This window comes from Bufo bufo, chromosome 3 (genome assembly GCF_905171765.1).
Source record: "Bufo bufo chromosome 3, aBufBuf1.1, whole genome shotgun sequence".
Classification (NCBI taxonomy): Eukaryota; Metazoa; Chordata; class Amphibia; order Anura; family Bufonidae; genus Bufo; species Bufo bufo.
Genome location: NC_053391.1, coordinates 602,726,797 through 602,746,841, shown reverse-complemented (window position 1 = coordinate 602,746,841; position 20,045 = coordinate 602,726,797). Strand labels below are relative to the sequence as shown.

Below are 20,045 nucleotides of genomic sequence, written 5' to 3'. Positions count from 1 at the left end.
CCCATCTAAACGTAGCCAAATTTTCGCTTATGCGAAAAAAGAAAAATGCCCTGTCCTGATGCTTCAGGAGACACACTTTCACTTCAACAAATACCTAGCTCTTACTCGCTCAACATACCCACATTGGTACCACTGTGGCTCTAATTCTTCTGTTTCTAGAGGCGTAAGTATTGGTTTCCAAAGCTGTCTCCTTTTCACATACGTTTCACACATCCAAGATGTTGAAGGTAGATACTTCTTTGTTAAAGCAATTATTGCCAACCAGTTTTATACCTTTGCAAATGTATATGCCCCTAATGTTAATCAGGTGTCATGGTTTGATGAGGTGCTCTCCCTCCTAGAAACGTATAAGGAGGGTGTGGTTGCGCTTGGGGGCGATTTTAACGTAGGATTGGATCCTTCCTTGGATTCAACATCCAAGAAATCCTTGATTTCTACTAAAGCACTTAGACACCTTAAGAGAAAACTACATCAAGGATCCATTTGTGATACATGGTGTATCCTTAATCCCTCCACGTGGGACTACACCTTCTTCTCCCTGCCCCATGACTCTTACCATCGGCTGGACTATATGTTCCTGTCTAAAGAACACCTACACTTATGCACTCAAGCCTACATAGGCACTATGCACCTCTCAGACCATTCTCCTGTGTTCATTACCATCCTAGCTCCCACATTAGAGCCTCGAGCATTTAGATGGAGACTTAATGAACAACTTATTTCCTCAGAGGAAAACACAAACACTAATGGAGGATTTTTTTTTCTCTTAATTCTTGCCCGGAAACCTCCCCTCATGTACTATGGGTCACCCATAAGGCTTATATGAGAGGCCAATTTATTAGCATGGGGGCCAGACTTAAAAAAGAAAGGAAAGCTCGAACAGAGAAACTTCTATCCCAGATCCAGAGTCTAGAAACTCTTCATAAAAAATCTCTGTTAGACTCACATCTTGCAGAACTTACTGAATTAAGAACAACCTTAAAAAACCTCCTTAACACTACATCAGCTAAAAACTATCTTCATTCACAGTTTAAATACTATGCTCACGGAGATAAAGCTTCTAAGTTTATGATGCACATTATTAAACAGAGAAAATCCCATAATTATATTCACAGGATTAAGACCCCGGGAGGGAGAGAGGTATTTGCTACTTCTGAGATAGCTAAACAATTTCAAAGCTTTTATTATTCCTTATATAACATACAAGAGGCTGAAATAGAAACACATGCCCCCCCAGTTCCTCCCCCGAAAGAATCAGTGTCATTCTTTCTCAATTCCCTTTCCTTACCGGCCTTATCAGACACCCAAGCCCAAGATCTCTCAACACCTTTTACTTTAGACGAACTCATGGCAGCAATTAAACAACTCCCAAGTGGGAAAAGCCTAGGTCCGGATGGCTATCCAGCTCTTTATTATCATATTTTTCGCAACACACTAGGACCACATTTACTCTCAATATGCAATAGCTCCCTGTCTTGTGTCCCGCTATCTGCAGACATGACCAGAGCTCACAAAACACTGATCCCCAAGGAGGGGAAGGATGGCTCTGATTGTGCTAATTACCGCCAAATCTCCCTGCTAAATTTAGACTTAAAACTGTCAGCTAAAATGCTAGCCACTTGCCTATCCAGATTTATCCCCAGTCTGATCAAAGGAGATCAAGTTGGCTCTGTCCATGGTAGGGAGGGCAGAGATAATACCGCTAAAGTCTTAAATGCCATCTACTTTGCAAAAAAGACTAAGCGCCTATTGGTCCTCCTTAGCATGGACGCTGAAAAAGCCTTTGATAGGGTAAGCTGGAAATATATGAGAGAAGTACTTTTAGTTTTTAAATTCCCCGAACAGTATATCAAGGCTATCTTTTCCCTAAAAAACACATGCCTCAGCTCATATCATCATAAATGACACTTTGTATCCATCCTTCACAATCCGGAATGGCACTAGACAGGGCTGTCCATTATCACCATTATTATTTGTCTTAGTCATGGAATCCCTTCTGCAAGCAATCAGGAGAGAGGGAAAGATTGAGGGCATTAAAGTAGGTCAGTGCGAATACAAAGTGGCTGCCTTAGCAGATGATCAGCTTATATTGAATACCAACCCAGTGAGGGCCCTCCCACTAATATATAAGATACTAGAACAATTTAGCTTTTATTCCAATTTCAAAATTAACATGAATAAATCCCATATCCTTAGTATAGACCTCCCAAACCCAATCAAAAACATAATGAAAGCCAACTCCCCTTTTAACTGGGACACCCCTTATATTACATACTTAGGAGTCAAGATAGGACCCGACCCTTCATCACTTTTTCGACTGAACTATACTCCTCTCCTTCATTTGATAAAAGACCAACTCACCTTGCTAAAAACTCCAATGTTGTCATGGTTTGGAAAGAAAAATATGGTTACCTCCCTCGTACTGCCCCGACTGACATATCTCCAACAGGTCTTACCTATTCCAGTACCAAAGATATATTATACTAAAATAAAAAGGCAAATCAGCTCTTTTATATGGGCAGGGATGAGGGCCCGACTGGCTCGCTCTGTTCTCTGCAGACCCAAGCACTGTGAGGGAATAGGACTTCCTGACCCTGAATTATATGGGAGATCTGTTCTACTTTCAAAGGTAGTCGATTGGCTAGCTTGTTGTGCCTTTTCATGAGTGTAAACAGTTATATCTACTTATTTTAATTATAATGGGTATTCATTGCCTTTAAGAGCAATGTTGATTTATATTCACTATTTTGTATGGATTTTCATGTAGGCCAAAGTAAGTGCATGGGAAGATTACTGTGCTGTTCAAAGACCTAGTGTTATTGTAACAACATATTATACATTTAGACAGAATATACATGGCACCTGCAGATTTAGATGCTTTATTGTATTTCTTATCTGAACATGAATTCCAGAGAGTGAGAATTGTCTAGATGTTCCTCAAAGTATACATTCATGTATCAAAGTTTGTCCCTCGGCTCTAAGACAAGGCCTCCAGATGTCAGATGTGTGTAGTATTAAAAATATCAGGCATATAGGAGGTAACCCTTAATGGTATGATGATTATTACTTATACAACAGTGCCACCTTGATATGAGCAGTTAATACTACACCAGTAGCAAAAGTGCATTCTGGGTAGTATTATTCAACAATGATTGGAAAGTTCCAAACTAGGAGGGTGTGTTCATCTGATAAGCTTTGGGTTAAGAAACCAGATACCAAAAAGAGAAAAAAAATAGGATGACAGAAAGAAAAAAACAAAGAAAGAAAGAAAGAAAGGGAGATCTCTGGAGAAAGATTTGGATTATCGGAAAAACTCTTGAGAGCTGACTGCCCCAAGACTTCACTTGACCCTTGGGTAATGTATATTTTTGTCTTATGTAGTATTGATCTAAATTAATTGGCTTGATACTTAGCCAGATACCCGCTCATTTGGAGACGTGTAACGTTAGTTGCTACATCAATATTTTCTCTGATTTCAGTTACGATGCATATAACTGAATAAAGGAGATAATATTGGAGAAACTCTCTGTTGGGAATCTTTATATTCCCTAGTTTGATATCAAGCCAATAATTTATAAGTTTTTTTGCAATACTATCCCATATCTGAGATTGGTCATCAATTTGGGCAAAGCAAGGGCTCATATCTGTCATCTTCTTGATTGAGTTTTTCGCATAATCCATTGATTTTATATCTCTCTCAATTTTAAAGCCGGATTGCATAATATTTTTGTGTTGGTTGAGTAGTGTTTTGTTGGCACCATATACTGTAGTAGGGAATTCTGGGTACTGCATATCATGTATATTATTGAAATTTACATTGATTAATTTTTTATTGTATTTTAGACTATTGTATAATAAACCATTTATATTTTTGCAAAGACGCTTGTCCCCTGTTTTACTGATTGCACAAAATAATCAGGTTCTCGATTGAACTCTTTTTGAGATGTTTATGTCAATCTCGCGGGTCAATATCGTTTGCCCAATTTTTCTTTTGATCCGTTATTTTTTTTTATATTTATATAAAGCATTTGCTTTGTATACCCGACAAGCTAGACCATCGGAGAAGCCCTGGGTTTGCATGGAGCAGAGCGATCTAGGTTCTTATCCTTCGGGTCTTCTAGTGGGACAGGGGAATTTCCTAACCCAAGACAGACCTCTTAACCCAATTGTGAAAGCAACACTCTCGGCATGGAAATGGTTGCAATCCTCTCAACATGCCATACCACAACCATCACCGCTGATCAAAATACACAATGTTTTGGCTCATGCACCCATTACCCTGCGGGAATGTCTACCACACGCTATTCGGAACTCTACACTTCCGATACTTTCTTTGTATGGAGAAGATGGAGTAGTTTTGAATAACGATAACATCTTCCCCCTCTTCTATCATTTCTACGCTCATTTATTTCCAAAAACATCCCCATGGGGGCATTAATGCGCCCTCTGACATGGCTCGAAGGGTTAATAATCGACCATTCAAAACATACTAGATTAATATCCCAGCTTTACAAGAAACGAAGTAACCCAGTTTCTATGATTAAACCGGTATTTGTGGGCCTCTGGGAGAGAGATCTGGGTTCTTCCTTTTTTCAAACTGATGTTTTGAGACTCTTATTGCTTCCACACAAATCATCCAGATGTGTCCAAACACAGGAGAATGGATACAAGATTTTAAATCGATAATATAGGACCCCCGCCTATTTAACCCAGATGGCTCAGATACTTGCTGGAGGTGTAAAAAACAAAAAGGCTCATTCTTTCATATATGGTGGTTATGTCCCCTTATCCAGACTTGGTGGTCGGAGATCTTTAACATACTAACAACTAACAAAATTTGCAAATTAGAAATACAATTTTCGCCTCAATTGGCCTTGCTGGGACTCCCACCATCCAACTCCACTATAGCCCCTCCCCGACTCTTCCACATTATGTTAAGTGCTGCTCGCCTTTTAATCCCAAGATTCTGGTTATCCACGGAACTCCCCTCCATATCCCAATGGATAGGGAAAATTGACCAGATTTAAAGAGAAAGCAGCATGGGAAAGCCGTAAGATACATCTTTTTAGCTCCAATTGGAAAATATGGCTCTCCTATAGGAACTTCATGTGAACTCCTTTGCATTAATATTTCTGACCTCTCGAGATGGTATCTGCTTTGTATAGTATCCAAGGATATACATTTTTCTTTCCTTCTTCCCGGAACATGCATTGTACCTGTTATTTCAACACCAACATTTGTACAATGTTTACAATATGTGTATGTTTGCACTTCTTTTCAATAAAAATGTAAAAAAAAAAAAAAATGAACCAGGCAGGAATCCCACAGGACTTGTCCGTACCTTGTGCAGATTAGAAATGTATACTGGCCTCAACCAGCCATTGTTGCACTCCAGCGCACTTTGTTTTTGTTTATTTTTTACATTTCCCAATGTTTTGCGGTCTACCCAAATTTAAACAAAAAAAATTAAAAATTAAAAAACAAAAAACAGTGTTAGCTACCTCCTCCACCGCCGCTTCCACCTACACCACCACATCCACCGCCTCCTCAAACTCCTACTCCATATGGACCTCCTCCTCCTATATCAAGATTATTATTTTTTATGTATTTTAAGTCATTTCCCTATCCACATTTGTTTGCAGAGCACTTGCCATGCTCTTAACCACATTTTGCTGCCTTTTGCAGCCCTCTAGCCCTTTCCATGACTTTTTTTGATCCATTTTAGTACTCTAAAGTTCGGGTCCCCATTGACTTCAATGGGGTTCGGGTTCGAGATCAAGTTCGGGTCCCGAACTCGAACTTTTTTGCGAAGTTTGGCCGAACCCGTGGAACCCGAACATCCAGGTGTCCGCTCAACTCTACTCAGTAGGATTCAGGTGTGCTAAGCCTACATGGCTTTATGCTGGGTTGTAAAGCTAATGACAGACTCCTTTTAAGTTTTACAATGGGGAAGGTGGAAGCCTAAAATTTTGTTCCCATCCATCTTAAAGTGGTTCTCCAGGAATAAAAAAAAAAAAAGATAATACTTAAATATTACTTTATAATAAATATACACATATACTTTCATTACTTAGAATGGCTTGTTTTGTCTAGGGAGCAATCATTAGAAGAAATAAAATTGTCGCCGTCCTATTAGTACACACATAACCTGTACTACTCACACAGGAGGACAAGTTACTTCACCACAATGAGCCAAAGAGCTGCCTCATCTTCCTCTCTGCTCTGCTTGTTAGGAATCATGATCCTGAATACAGGTGAATCTCTGTGGGAATGAAGATGATGAGGAGACATGATAGGAGGGTGAGGTGTGGCTAATGAGCAGCAGCACTTGTATGCAGTCTCCATTACCACAGCAACACATTACCACAGCCAGTCCTTTCCGTCCTCTCTGAACTTCATGTTTGCTCATGAATTAAATTTCCCAGAGATTCAGCTAAAGTTCTTATCATCTGTATTCAGGATCATAATCCCTAACAAGTAGAGAGGAGGAGAAGGATGAGGCCGCTCTTTACCTCAGTGTTGTAAAGTAACGTCCTCATGTGTGATCAGGACAGGTTTAGTGTTAACTAATGGGACATCGGTCATTTTGTTTTCCCTGATGATTGCTCCCCAGACAAAACGAGCCATTATAAATAGTGAAAGGTATTTCAGAATATATTTATATGAAGTAATATTTAAGTATTTTTATTTTCTTAATTCCTGGAAAAACCCTTTAAGCCAAGCCTTGAAACTAAACACTATGAATCGCTGCATAGTCATGTGTACTGTAGTAAATGCTTTAAGAAATGTCTGAACTGGATTAGCGGGAACTATTGGCTAATGTACCTTTAGAAATCGGAAAAGAAAATGATTGTGGCGATTTTTATATTTGCCTATTGTGTATTTTGATGTTGCAGACAGTAACATGAGTGAAGATCTTTCACACAAGATCCGAGTATTGTGTTGGGTTATGACATCACCAGCTCACTTGGAGTCTCGAACCATTCACTTAAAGAACACATGGACTCGCCACTGCAATAAAATTTTATTCATGAGTTCAACTGCAAGTGAAACCTTCCCAACCATTGGACTAGACGCTAAAGAAGGCAGAGATCAACTCTACTGGAAGACTATACAAGCTTTCCAATATATACATAAACATCACTTTCACGAAGCTGACTGGTTCCTAAAGGCAGATGATGACACATATGTTGTGGTAGACAATCTACGGTGGATGCTATCCAACTATACTCCAGACCAGCCAATATACTTTGGCAAGAGGTTTAAACCCTTTCTCAAGCAAGGTTATATGAGTGGTGGAGCTGGTTATGTACTTAGCAAGGAATCCTTGAAACGCTTTATAGACGGGTTCAGAACAGGGATGTGTACTCACAAATCTTCTGTTGAAGATTTGGAATTGGGTGATTGTATGGAGAGGATGGGAGTGATACCTGCTGATACAAGGGACAGTGAAAAAAGAGAGACCTTTCATCCATTTACACCTGAATTTCACATGTCTGGACATGTCAGAGAAGGTTCTTATTATGAATACTGTTTTTATCCTGTCATAGAGGTAAGTCTGAGCTACATGCCTCTTTCAAATCCACATGTTTAGGGTTCACCTATAAAGGAAAGGCAACAAATACAAGCAAATTGCTGGTTGTAAAATCAGGAAAAGATTATAAGATATTGAGGCATCTAGTATTTTACACAGGAAATGTATTAAAGTTGCATAATGTGCATATGAAGAATGGTGTGACTTTAACTCTTGGGCCATTTTAAACCTAAACCCATTTCAGTTGATCCTAACCAAAAACAATGTGACATGCTAAACGAGCCACAAAACCTATAAAACAGGACATTACTTATATTTTTTTAACTTAAAGAGGACCTTTCACCGATTATTACACTATGAACTAAGTATACAGACATGTAGAGCGGCGCCCGGGGATCTCACTGCACTTACTAATATCCCTGGGCGCCGCTCCGTTCTCCTGCTATGCTCTCCGGTATCTCTGCTCACTAAGTTATAGTAGGAGGAGATTCCAGTCCCTAAGTCATGGTAGGCGGAGTCTGCCCTTGTTTTGCTCTAGCGCTGGCCAATCGCAGCGCAGAGCTCACAGCCTGGGAGGTTATTTTCTCCCAGGCTGTGAGCTCTGCAATGCGATTGGCCAGTGCTAGGGCAGACTCCGCCTACCATAACTTAGGGAACGGAGATACCGGAAGGGCATAGCAGGAGACGGAGCGGCGCCCAGGGATAATAGTAAGTGCAGTGAGATCCCCGGGCGCCGGTCTACATGTCTGTACAGTTAGTTCATAGAGTAATAATCGGTCCTCTTTAAAATATAAAAAACTGTGATAAAAATACAGTACATGTACAGCGTATACCTTGTGCGTGTCATATTTTTACCTCCATTTTACATTTTGTTGAGGGACATGCATAAAAGCTTATGGTTGTATAAAATGTATTATTGACTTGCATAAAAGGTAATTAAGTAGAAAATACAAACGGATGCTTATTTGTCTCAAAAGAAATCCAAGGCTCACCATATTTCTGGTCATCTCCTCCGATAACAGATGGCTAAGCCACTGCCAGCTCCATCTATGGTCTGTAACAGCAATGTCCAGTTTGTTGTACAATCCAAAATTTAAAAGCCCATGTGACTTTCGTTTCACTTGGTGGTTTAATCTGACAGAAAAAAATCTGACCAAAACATTTTTTTTTGTATCTGTGTGACACAATGGTCATGACACACCAGATTACATAACAAAGATGAAAATCTTTTTTTTTTCTGTTAAATATTATATCCAAATGTATTTACCATTTTGATGAGTCATAGATGCTAGAAAGCAACAAATGAGTGCAGTACATCCTGAATCTAGCTAATGATCTTCATTCTCATGCACATGATCATATGTATTTTGCGGTCTGTAAAAAACGGATCCTCAAAAAAGACGGATGAGATCCGTGTGCATTACATATTTTGCGGAATGGAACAGCTAGTCCCTAATAGAACAGTACTATCCTTGTCCGTAATGCGGACTATAATAGGACATGTTCTAGAAACGAAATGCATAAGGAGTAACTTCCGTATTTTTTTTTGTGGACCCATTGATATGACTGGTTCCGCATAAGGTCCGCAAAAAAATAAAAATAAATGACATGGATAGAAAATACGTTTGTGTGCATGAGCCCTTAGAATGTGTTTACGGAGCCTCTAAAATGGGTCAGTTGCATCCCCTAAATGGAGGAGTGAGACTATACATTAGCTTCTCGCCTCTTGGTTTCTCTGTGGACACCAACAGGCTGTTGCAGCTGTATATTACCAACACAGGGTTATTCCCTCCTTGTGCTGTCATCATTGAGCTTAAGAGCTGATTTTTACCACCTGATATTAGTATGGCCCCCCTTTTCCCTCATATTGGACGGAGGCAATATCTTTTATTGGTTCAGTTTTTGGTGTTCCCTTATTGACAGACCTTACACTAGTGCCTAAAACATGATGAGTAGTGTTGAGTGAATCAAAGATGACAAAGTGGAATTCGATCCGGTTTTCAGGAAAAATTTTATTAGTCACAAAGCCAAATTTCCTCACGCTTTGTGGTAACGAATCAGATATTTTCTAAAATGGCTGCTGCACATGTTACAAAGTGAAAGTAAGAAGCCCAGGAATGAGAGATCACCCATAATGCCATGTAGCCAGGGCCGGTTTTAGACAAAATGTGGCCCTGGGCAAAATCAAAAGTGGGGCCCTAAATTTTGTAATAATGTGCTAAAAACACAGTCGACCCTGGCACCCCCACTGATCAGCTGTTTGCGGAGAGGGTACGTGCTGTACGCTGCTGCTGTCCCATAGACATAAGGCATCAGAGCAGAAAGATAGAGAAGGGAGACGGCATATGCGCAAAGCATATGCCGTCTCCTCAAAGAGCTTATCAGCGGGGGTGCTGTGGCAGGCGCAGCACTGTGAAGTGCCTTTTGTGCTGTGGCATTAGAAGAATTTCTCAAACTTTTTTAGTCCAACCAGACTGTCTGTTACTCTGTAATTATTCAAGCGCCATTCTATGGAAACAGTAGGTTTAAAGAGCACAAAATGCTTGAAATAACTGCTTTATTAACTTCAACTTTTCTTCATATACAGTCAGGTCCATAAATATTAGGACATTGACACAATTCTAAATTTTTTGGCTCTATACACCACCACAATGGATTTGAAATGAAACAAACAAGATGTGCTTTAACTTCAGACTGTCAGCTTTAATTTGAGGGTATTTACATCCAAATCAGGTGAACGGTGTAGGAATTACAACAGTTTGCATATGTGCCTCCCACTTGTTAAGGAACCAAAAGTAATGGGACAGAATAATAATCATAAATCAAACTTTCACTTCTTAATACTTGGTTGCAAATCCTTTGCAGTCAATTACAGCCTGAAGTCTGGAACGCATAGACAGGGCCGGTACAAGGCAGGGGCCGAAGGAGCGGGTGCCCTGGGCGCTACCATTTGCGGACAGGAGGGGGGCGCAGGTGAAGTGCCAGCAGTGTACAGCTTCACTGTACCACATTAGCCAAGCGCCACTTGCTGTGCTTGCTGTGCTGAGTGCGCTCCTGCACCCGCCTACACCGTCCACACCAGCCATGTCAGCGCTGCTCCTTCTCTCCCCCTATGAATTTTGTGCCGACTGCGCTCCTGGCTCGGGCTCCCTTTCCTCCTCTGCGTTTCCTCGCCCCCCCCCCCCCCATGGAGGATTCATTTGGTTGATACCACCGGCGTGCGCCGTGTGACGTCACGCGGCTCACGCCGGAGGCGAGGTGTGAGGTGAGAGAGGGAGGACTCGCGCAGCCTACAGGGAGCTGTGTCGGCGCGTGAAGAACAAGCCACGAGGAGCCTGCCTTCACTAGCTGCTACTCACACACAGACTGTAAAAAGTAAGAAAATAATGTAATACAAATAACAAACTAATTTTTTTATTAAAAAAATTATGGTCATCTCAGTCCAATGGACTGAGATGATCATAATTTTTTTAATAAAAAAAAGCAGTTTAAAGAAATGATTTTGTGTTATTTTAAGCTTGCCTTTTCTGTAAAAAAAAAAAAAACATTAATTGCAGCTTCACTGTGCCATCACATGCAGCCACTCTGTGCCCACCAACCGTAGCCACTGTGCCATCAATTGTCGCCACTATGCCCATCATGCAGCCACTGTGCCACCTAACGCAGCCACTGTGCCATCACATGCAGCCACTGTGCCAACACACTCAGCCACTGTGCCATCAATTGTCGCCACTGTGCCATCACATGCAGGCAGCCCCTGTGCCATCACATGCAGCCCCTGTGCCATCACATGCAGCCACTGTGCCATCACACACAGCCACTGTGCCAACACACGCAGCCACTGTGCCACTCGTCAATTTTCGCCACTTTGCCCATCAAACGCAGCCACTGTGCCGATCAAACGCAGCCACTCTGCTCATCAAACGCAGCCACTGTACCCATTAAACGCAGCCACTGTACCCATTAAACGCAGCCACTGTACCCATTAATATGTATACCACTATGGATGGTGTATGTTTGTTAATATTTGTAGGCTAGCTTTTGTCACTTGACATTTTCTATGTAATAAATTATTGCTTCTTTACACATCACTTTCAAAGTCCCACAGTCCTTTGTTCTATTGCTTTAAGTATATTCTTGTTTTGAAACAACATTGATTCTTTCTTAAAAACGGGGGGGGGGGGGGGCGCAGTTTGCCATCTTCGCCCTGGGCACCAAATGGCCTTGTCCCAGCCCTGCGCATAGACATCACCAGACGCTGGGTTTCATCCCTGGTGATGCTCGGCCAGGCCTCTACTGCAACTGTCTTCAGTTCCTGCTTGTTCTTGGGGCATTTTCCCTTCAGTTTTGTCTTCAGCAAGTGAAATGCATGCTCAATCGGATTCAGGTCAGGTGATTGACTTGGCCATTGCATAACATTCCACTTCTTTCCCTTAACCTCTTCAGGACACATGACGTACCGGTACGGCATGTTGTCCTGGTACTTAAGGACACATGATGTACCGGTACGTCATGTGTATTTCCGATCACCGCGGGCGGTGATCGGAACCCGGTGCCTGCTCAAATCATTGAGCAGGCACCTCGGCTAAATGTGCAGGGGGGTCCCGTGACCCCCCCCCCATGTCGGCGATCGCCGCAAACCGCAGTTCAATTCAGACCTGCGGTTTGCGGCTTTACCTGGATCTCACAGGCCGGAAGCTGTGTGAGTAATACTCACTGTATTACTCATACAGCCATTGCATTCCAATACAGAAGTATTGGAATGCATTGTAAAGGATTACACCCCCAAAAGTTCAAGTCACAAAAAATAAAGTTTTCCCCCGAAAAAAATTTACGTTTCAAGTAAAAATAAACAAAAACTTCATTTTCCCCAAATAAAGTAAAAAAAAAATATGGTAAAAAATAGGGGGGGGGGGGGAGTATACATATTAGGTATTTTCACGTTCGTATTGACCGGCTCTATAAACATATCACATGATCTAACCCCTCAGATGAACACCGTAAAAAAAAAAAAAAAACTGTGCTAAATAAACCATTTTTTTTTGTCGCCTTACATCACAAAAAGTACAACAGCAAGCGATCAAAAAGGCGTTTGCCCACCAAAATAGTACCAATCTAACCGTCACCTCATTCCACAAAAAATGAGCCCCTAACTGAGACAATCGCCCAAAAAAAAAAAAAACTATGGCTCAGAATATGGAGACACTAAAACATCATTTTTTTTGTTTTAAAAAAGCTGTTATTGTGTAAAACTTACATAAATAAAAAAAAAGTATACATATTAGGTATCGCCGCGTCCGTATCGACCAGGTATATAAAAATATCACATGACCTAACCCTTCAGATGAACACTGGAAAAAAAAAAAAAAAAAAAAAAAAAAACTGTGCTAAATAAACCCTTTTTTGTCACCTTGCATCACAAAAAGTTTAATAGCAAGCGATCAAAAAGTCATATGCACCCCAAAATAGTGCCAATCAAACCGTCATCTCATTCCGCAAAAAATTAGACCATAACTAAGATGATCGCCCAAAAACTGAAAAAACTATGGCTCTCAGAATATTGAGACACTAAAACATGTTTTTTTTTGTTTCAAAAATGATATTATTGTGTAAAACTTACATAAATAAAATAAAAGTATACAAATTAGGTATCGCCACGTCCGAATCGACCGGCTATAGAAAAATATCACATGACCTAACCCCTCAGATGAACACCGTAAAAAATTTAAAATAAAAACTGTGCTAAATAAACCATTTTTTGTCAGCTTACATCACAAAAAGTGTAATAGCAAGCGATCAAAAAGTCACACGCACCCCAAAATAGAGCCAATAAAACCATCATCTCAGCTAGCAAAAATCATACCCTACCCAAGGTAATAGCCCAAAAATTGAAAAAATTATGGCCCTCAGACTATGGAAACACTAAAACATGATTTTTTTTTGTTTCAAAAACTATACATATTAGGTATTGCCGCATCCGTGACAACCTGCTCTATACAAATATCACATGATCTAACCTGTCAGATGAATTTTTTTGTCACTTTTTTGGAGTTTCTACTCTAGGGGTGCATCAGGGGGGCTTCAAATGGAACATGGTGTCAAAAAAACAGCAAAACCTGCCTTCCAAAAACCATATGGCATTCCTTTCCTTCTGCGCCCTGCCGTGTGCCCGTACAGCGGTTTACGACCACATATGGGGTGTTTCTGTAAACTACAGAATCAGGGCCATAAATGTTGAGTTTGGTTTAGCTGTTAACCCTTGCTTTGTAACTGGAAAAAAATTATTAAAATGGAAAATCTGCCAAAAAAGTGAAATCTTGAAATTGTATCTCTATTTTCCATTAATTCTTGTGGAACACCTAAAGGGGTAACAAAGTTTGTAAAATCAGTTTTAAATACCTTGAGGGGTGTAGTTTATAAAATGGTGTCATTTTTGGGTGGTTTCTATTATGTAAGCCTTGTAAAGTGACTACTGGTCCCTAAAAATTGGGTTTTTGAAAATTTCTGAAAATATTAAGATTAGCTTCTACTTTTCTAAGGCTTGTTACATCCCCCAAAAATTTAATATCATTCCCAAAATGATCCAAACATGAAGTAGATATATGGGGAATGTAAAGTAGTAACTATTTTTGGAGGTATTACTATGTATTATAGAAGTAGAGAAATTGAAACTTGGAAATTTGAAATTTTTTACAAATTTTTGGTAAATTTGGTATTTTTTTATAAATAAAAATATATTTTTTTTACTTCATTTTACCAGTGTCATGAAGTACAATATGTGACGAAAAAACAATCTCAGAATGGCCTGGATAAGTCAAAGCGTTTTAAAGTTATCAGCACTTAAAAGTGACACTGGTCAGATTTGCAAAAAAAGGCCTGTCCTTAAGTTGAAAATGAGTCCGGTGCCTAAGGGGTTAAAAAACTCTTTGGTTGCTTTTTCAGTATGCTTTGGGTCATTGTCCATCTGCACTGTGAAGCGCCGTCCAATGAGTTCTGAAGCATTTGGCTGAATATGAGCAGATAATATTGCCCGAAACACTTCAGAATTTATCCTGCTGCTTTTGTCAGCAGTCACATCATCAATAAATACAAGAGAACCAGTTCCATTGGCAGCCATACATAACCACCCCATGACACTACCACCACCATGCTTTACTGATGAGGTCGTATGGTTAGGATCATGAGCAGTTTCTTTCCTTCTCCATACTCTTCTCTTCCCATCACTCTTGTACAAGTTGATCTTGGTCTCAACTGTCCATAGGATGTTGTTCCAATACTGTAAAAGCTTTTTTAGATGTCGTTTGGCAAACTCTAATCTGGCCTTCCTGTTTTTGAGGCTCACCAATGGTTTACATCTTGTGGTGAACCCTCTGTATTCACTCTGGAAAAGTCTTCTCTTGATTGTTGACTTTGACACACATACACCTACCTCCTGGAGAGTGTTCTTGATCTGGCTAACTGTTGTGAAGGATGTTTTCTTCACCAGGGAAAGAATTCTTCGGTAATCCACCACAGTTGTTTTCCGTGGTCTTCCGGGTCTTTTGGTGTTGCTGAACTCATCTCATCTTGAGAGTTGACAGCAACAGATTCCAAATGCAAATAGCACACTTGAAATGAACTCTGGACCTTTTATCTGCTCATTGTAATTGGGATAATCAGGGAATAACAGACACCTGGCCATGGAACAGCTAAGAAGCCAATTGTCCCATTACTTTTGGTCCCGTAACAAGTGGGAGGCATATATGCAAACTGTTGTAATTCCTACACCGTTCACCTGATTTGGATGTAAATACCCTCAAATTAAAGCTGACAGTCTGCAGTTAAAGCACATCTTGTTGGTTTCATTTCAAATCCATTGTGGTAGTGTATAGAGCCAAAAAAAATTTGAGTTGTGTCAATGTCCCAATATTTATGGACCTGGCTGAACAACACTACCGCCTCCGCAGCAGATAGTCCATGTACAAATTTCTCTCTTCAGTATCTGTACTCTCACTTTAAGTTATTTTAAGCACTTTATGATCTCTCTTAGAGGTATATCTGAGGTTTAACCAATAGTTCTACTTGCTCTACTTGGTTTGCAGTTTGCTCTATACAATTGCTTTGAGCAGTTTGTTCTATATAATTGCTTTGAGCACTTTGCCGATTGCAATTTGCAATTTGTTCGCAATTTGGTGGAACTGTAAGTAAACACATAACTGGTTCAGTATACAGTTCTAATCACAATACTAACAATAGGAACATTATATAACTGTTTTAAATACCTATTTTGGCCTCTTGTTCCCATAAAACTGAACTCTGACTGGAACTGTGTGTCTGTTCAGCTACTCTCTCTGGTGAATAATGATTCCAGCTAGGGGATTTCCCAGACAGGCTGAGTGTAAGATTGGCTGTGATTGGTCAAGACTCCTGCTCAGTAACAACAGTTTAACTCTATGCTTTCTGTTGCGTCTGCTGTGTCATTGAGCTTACCTTACATTCATATAATGAATCTTAAAGGCATATTATATTTTCTGCTTCTGTGAACAGAATATATAACTGTTACATGACATCCAAAAACATGAAGTCACAGCAAATAACTCTGCTTTTGTCTTTAACATAAAAACATAGGAACTGTATTAAGGTTATTGGCAGGTCTAGCTGTACAGTGAGTGCAGAATTATTAGGCAAATGAGTATTTTGACCACATCATCCTCTTTATGCATGTTGTCTTACTCCAAGCTGTATAGGCTCGAAAGCCTACTACCAATTAAGCATATTAGGTGATGTACATCTCTGTAATGAGAAGGGGTGTGGTCTAATGACATCAACACCCTATATCAGGTGTGCATAATTATTAGGCAACTTCCTTTCCTTTGGCAAAATGGGTCAAAAGAAGGACTTGACAGGCTCAGAAAAGTCCAAAATAGTGAGATATCTTGCAGAGGGATGCAGCACTCTTAAAATTGCAAAGCTTCTGAAGCGTGATCATCGAACAATCAAGCGTTTCATTCAAAATAGTCAACAGGGTCGCAAGAAGCGTGTGGAAAAACCAAGGCGCAAAATAACTGCCCATGAACTGAGAAAAGTCAAGCGTGCAGCTGCCAAGATGCCACTTGCCACCAGTTTGGCCATATTTCAGAGCTGCAACATCACTGGAGTGCCCAAAAGCACAAGGTGTGCAATACTCAGAGACATGGCCAAGGTAAGAAAGGCTGAAAGACGACCACCACTGAACAAGACACACAAGCTGAAACGTCAAGACTGGGCCAAGAAATATCTCAAGACTGATTTTTCTAAGGTTTTATGGACTGATGAAATGAGAGTGAGTCTTGATGGGCCAGATGGATGGGCCTGTGGCTGGATTGGTAAAGGGCAGAGAGCTCCAGTCCGACTCAGACGCCAGCAAGGTGGAGGTGGAGTACTGGTTTGGGCTGGTATCATCAAAGATGAGCTTGTGGGGCCTTTTCGGGTTGAGGATGGAGTCAAGCTCAACTCCCAGTCCTACTGCCAGTTTCTGGAAGACACCTTCTTCAAGCAGTGGTACAGGAAGAAGTCTGCATCCTTCAAGAAAAACATGATTTTCATGCAGGAGAATGCTCCATCACACGCGTCCAAGTACTCCACAGCGTGGCTGGCAAGAAAGGGTATAAAAGAAGAAAATCTAATGACATGGCCTCCTTGTTCACCTGATCTGAACCCCATTGAGAACCTGTGGTCCATCATCAAATGTGAGATTTACAAGGAGGGAAAACAGTACACCTCTCTGAACAATGTCTGGGAGGCTGTGGTTGCTGCTGCACGCAATGTTGATGGTGAACAGATCAAAACACTGACAGAATCCATGGATGGCAGGCTTTTGAGTGTCCTTGCAAAGAAAGGTGGCTATATTGGTCACTGATTTGTTTTTGTTTTGTTTTTGAATGTCAGAAATGTATATTTGTGAATGTTGAGATGTTATATTGGTTGCACTGGTAAAAATAAATAATTGAAATGGGTATATATTTGTTTTTTGTTGAGTTGCCTAATAATTATGCACAGTAATAGTCACCTGCACACACAGATATCCCCCTAAAATAGCTAAAACTAAAAACAAACTAAAAACTACTTCCAAAAATATTCAGCTTTGATATTAATGAGTTTTTTTGGGTTCATTGAGAACATGGTTGTTGTTCAATAATAAAATTAATCCTCAAAAATACAACTTGCCTAATAATTCTGCACTCCCTGTATATACAGTCGTGGCCAAAAGTTTTGAGAATTAGATAAATATTGGAAATTGAAAAGTTGCTGCTTAAGTTTTTATAATAGCAATTTGCATATACTCCAGAATGTTATGAAGAGTGATCAGATGAATTGCATAGTCCTTCTTTGCCATGAAAATTAACTTAATCCCCAAAAAACCTTTTCACTGCATTTCATTGCTGTCATTAAAGGACCTGCTGAGATCATTTTAGTAATCGTCTTGTTAACTCAGGTGAGAATGTTGACGAGCACAAGGCTGGAGATCATTTATGTCTGGCTGATTGGGTTAAAATGGCAGACTTGACATGTTAAAAGGAGGGTGATGCTTGAAATAATTGTTCTTCCATTGTTAACCATAGTGACCTGCAAAGAAGCGCGTGCAGCCATCATTGCGTTGCATAAAAATGGCTTCACAGGCAAGGATATTGTGGCTACTAAGATTGCACCTCAATCAACAATTTATAGGATCATCAAGAACTTCAAGGAAAGAGGTTCAATTCTTGGTAAGTAGGCTTCAGGGCGTCCAAGAAAGTCCAGCAAGCGCCAGGATCGTCTCCTAAAGAGGATTCAGCTGTGGGATCGGAGTGCCACCAGTGCAGAGTTTGCTCAGGAATGGCAGCAGGCAGGTGTGAGCGCATCTGCATGCACAGTGAGGCGAAGACTTTTGGAAGATGGCCTGGTGTCAAGAAGGGCAGCAAAGAAGCCACTTCTCTCCAAAAAAAACATCAGGGACAGATTGATCTTCTGCAGAAAGTTTGGTGAATGGACTGCTGAGGACTGGGGCAAAATCATATTCTCCGATGAAGCCTCTTTCCGATATTTTGGGGCATCTGGAAAAAGGCTTGTCCGGAGAAGAAAAGGTGAGCGCTACCATCAGTCCTGTGTCATGCCAACAGTAAAGCATCCTGAGACCATTCATGTGTGGGGTTGCTTCTCATCCAAGGGAGTGGGCTCACTCACAATTTTGCCCAAAAACACAGCCATGAATAAAGAATGGTACCAAAACACCCTCCAACAGCAACTTCTTCCAACAATCCAACAACAGTTTGGTGAAGAACAATGCATTTTCCAGCACGATGGAGCACCGTGCCATAAGGCAAAAGTGATAACTAAGTGGCTCGGGGACCAAAACATTGACATTTTGTGTCCATGGCCTGGAAACTCCCCAGATCTTAATCCCATTGAGAATTTGTGGTCAATCCTCAAGAGGCGGGTGGACAAACAAAAACCCACTAATTCTGACAAACTGCAAGAAGTGATTATGAAAGAATGGGTTGCTATCAGTCAGGAATTGGCCCAGAAGTTGATTGAGAGCATGCCCAGTCGAATTGCAGAGGTCCTCAAAAAGAAGGGCCAACACTGCAAATACTGACTCTTTGCATAAATGTCATGTAATTGTCGATAAAAGCCTTTGAAACGTATGAAGTGCGTGTAATTATATTTCACTACATCACAGAAACAACTGAAACAAAGATCTAAAAGCAGTTTAGCAGCAAACTTTGTGAAAACTAATATTTGTGTCATTCTCAAAACTTTTGGCCACGACTATACATATAAGCCATATTAGCAACCTAGGACAAGTCTTAGCTGGCCAGCTACACTCCCACCAAAATTACCTATAATTCTATGTTCTTAGTGGTAGGACTTGAACATGAATTTAGGGAATTTTACATCAGGTTCTCAACTCTCAAGTGTCTTTTATCACTCTCAAGTAGAACAACTAACTTCTGCATAGGACGTTGCAACCTGAGTGGAGTAGTGAGACGTTTTCCATTTTTGTCAAGTTTTGGGTCTCTTATTTGTAACAACACTCTTCTTACTAGTCTGTCTTCATCCTTTTTTAACTCCAATTCTTCTTTCAGAAACTTGCTTACTGATGCTGAAACAACAGCTGCTGTCAGTTCAAGTCTTGGTATTGTCTGAATACTGGTAGGTGCAACTCTGGCCTTCCCAAAAACCAGGGCACAGTGTATCTTTTCTTCTCCTATCACTCTGATGTAGGAGCACTGACCATAACCATAACTACTGGCATCTGAAAAGTGATGAAGTTCTATTTTCTTGTACTTTCCGAAATCATGAGGTCCAAAACATCTGGGGATCCGAACTTCTCTCAAGTTTTGCAAGTCTCTTATCCAACTCTCCCACCTTGGCCTCAAATTTTTAGATATGGGCTCGTCCCATCCCAACTTCTGTCTGCATAATTCTTGTAGTATTTCTCTTGCTTTGTGGATTACTGGGGCCAAGAATCTCAATGGATTATATATAGAAGCCACTGCGGAAAGAATGGTAC

At 40.5% G+C, this 20,045-nt stretch overlaps 1 protein-coding gene across 1 annotated transcript in view; it reads left to right on the top strand.

The window, feature by feature from the left end:
- The first annotated feature begins 6,901 nt into the window (after window positions 1-6,901).
- Window positions 6,902-20,045, top strand: part of LOC120993955 (glycoprotein-N-acetylgalactosamine 3-beta-galactosyltransferase 1-A-like) — a 28,308-nt gene continuing 15,164 nt past the window's right edge. Inside the window, exon 1 of the mRNA XM_040422417.1 lies at window positions 6,902-7,552. Coding sequence (XP_040278351.1) covers window positions 6,905-7,552 — 648 coding nt within the window. The 5' untranslated portion in view covers window positions 6,902-6,904. The remainder of the gene's footprint in view (window positions 7,553-20,045) is intronic.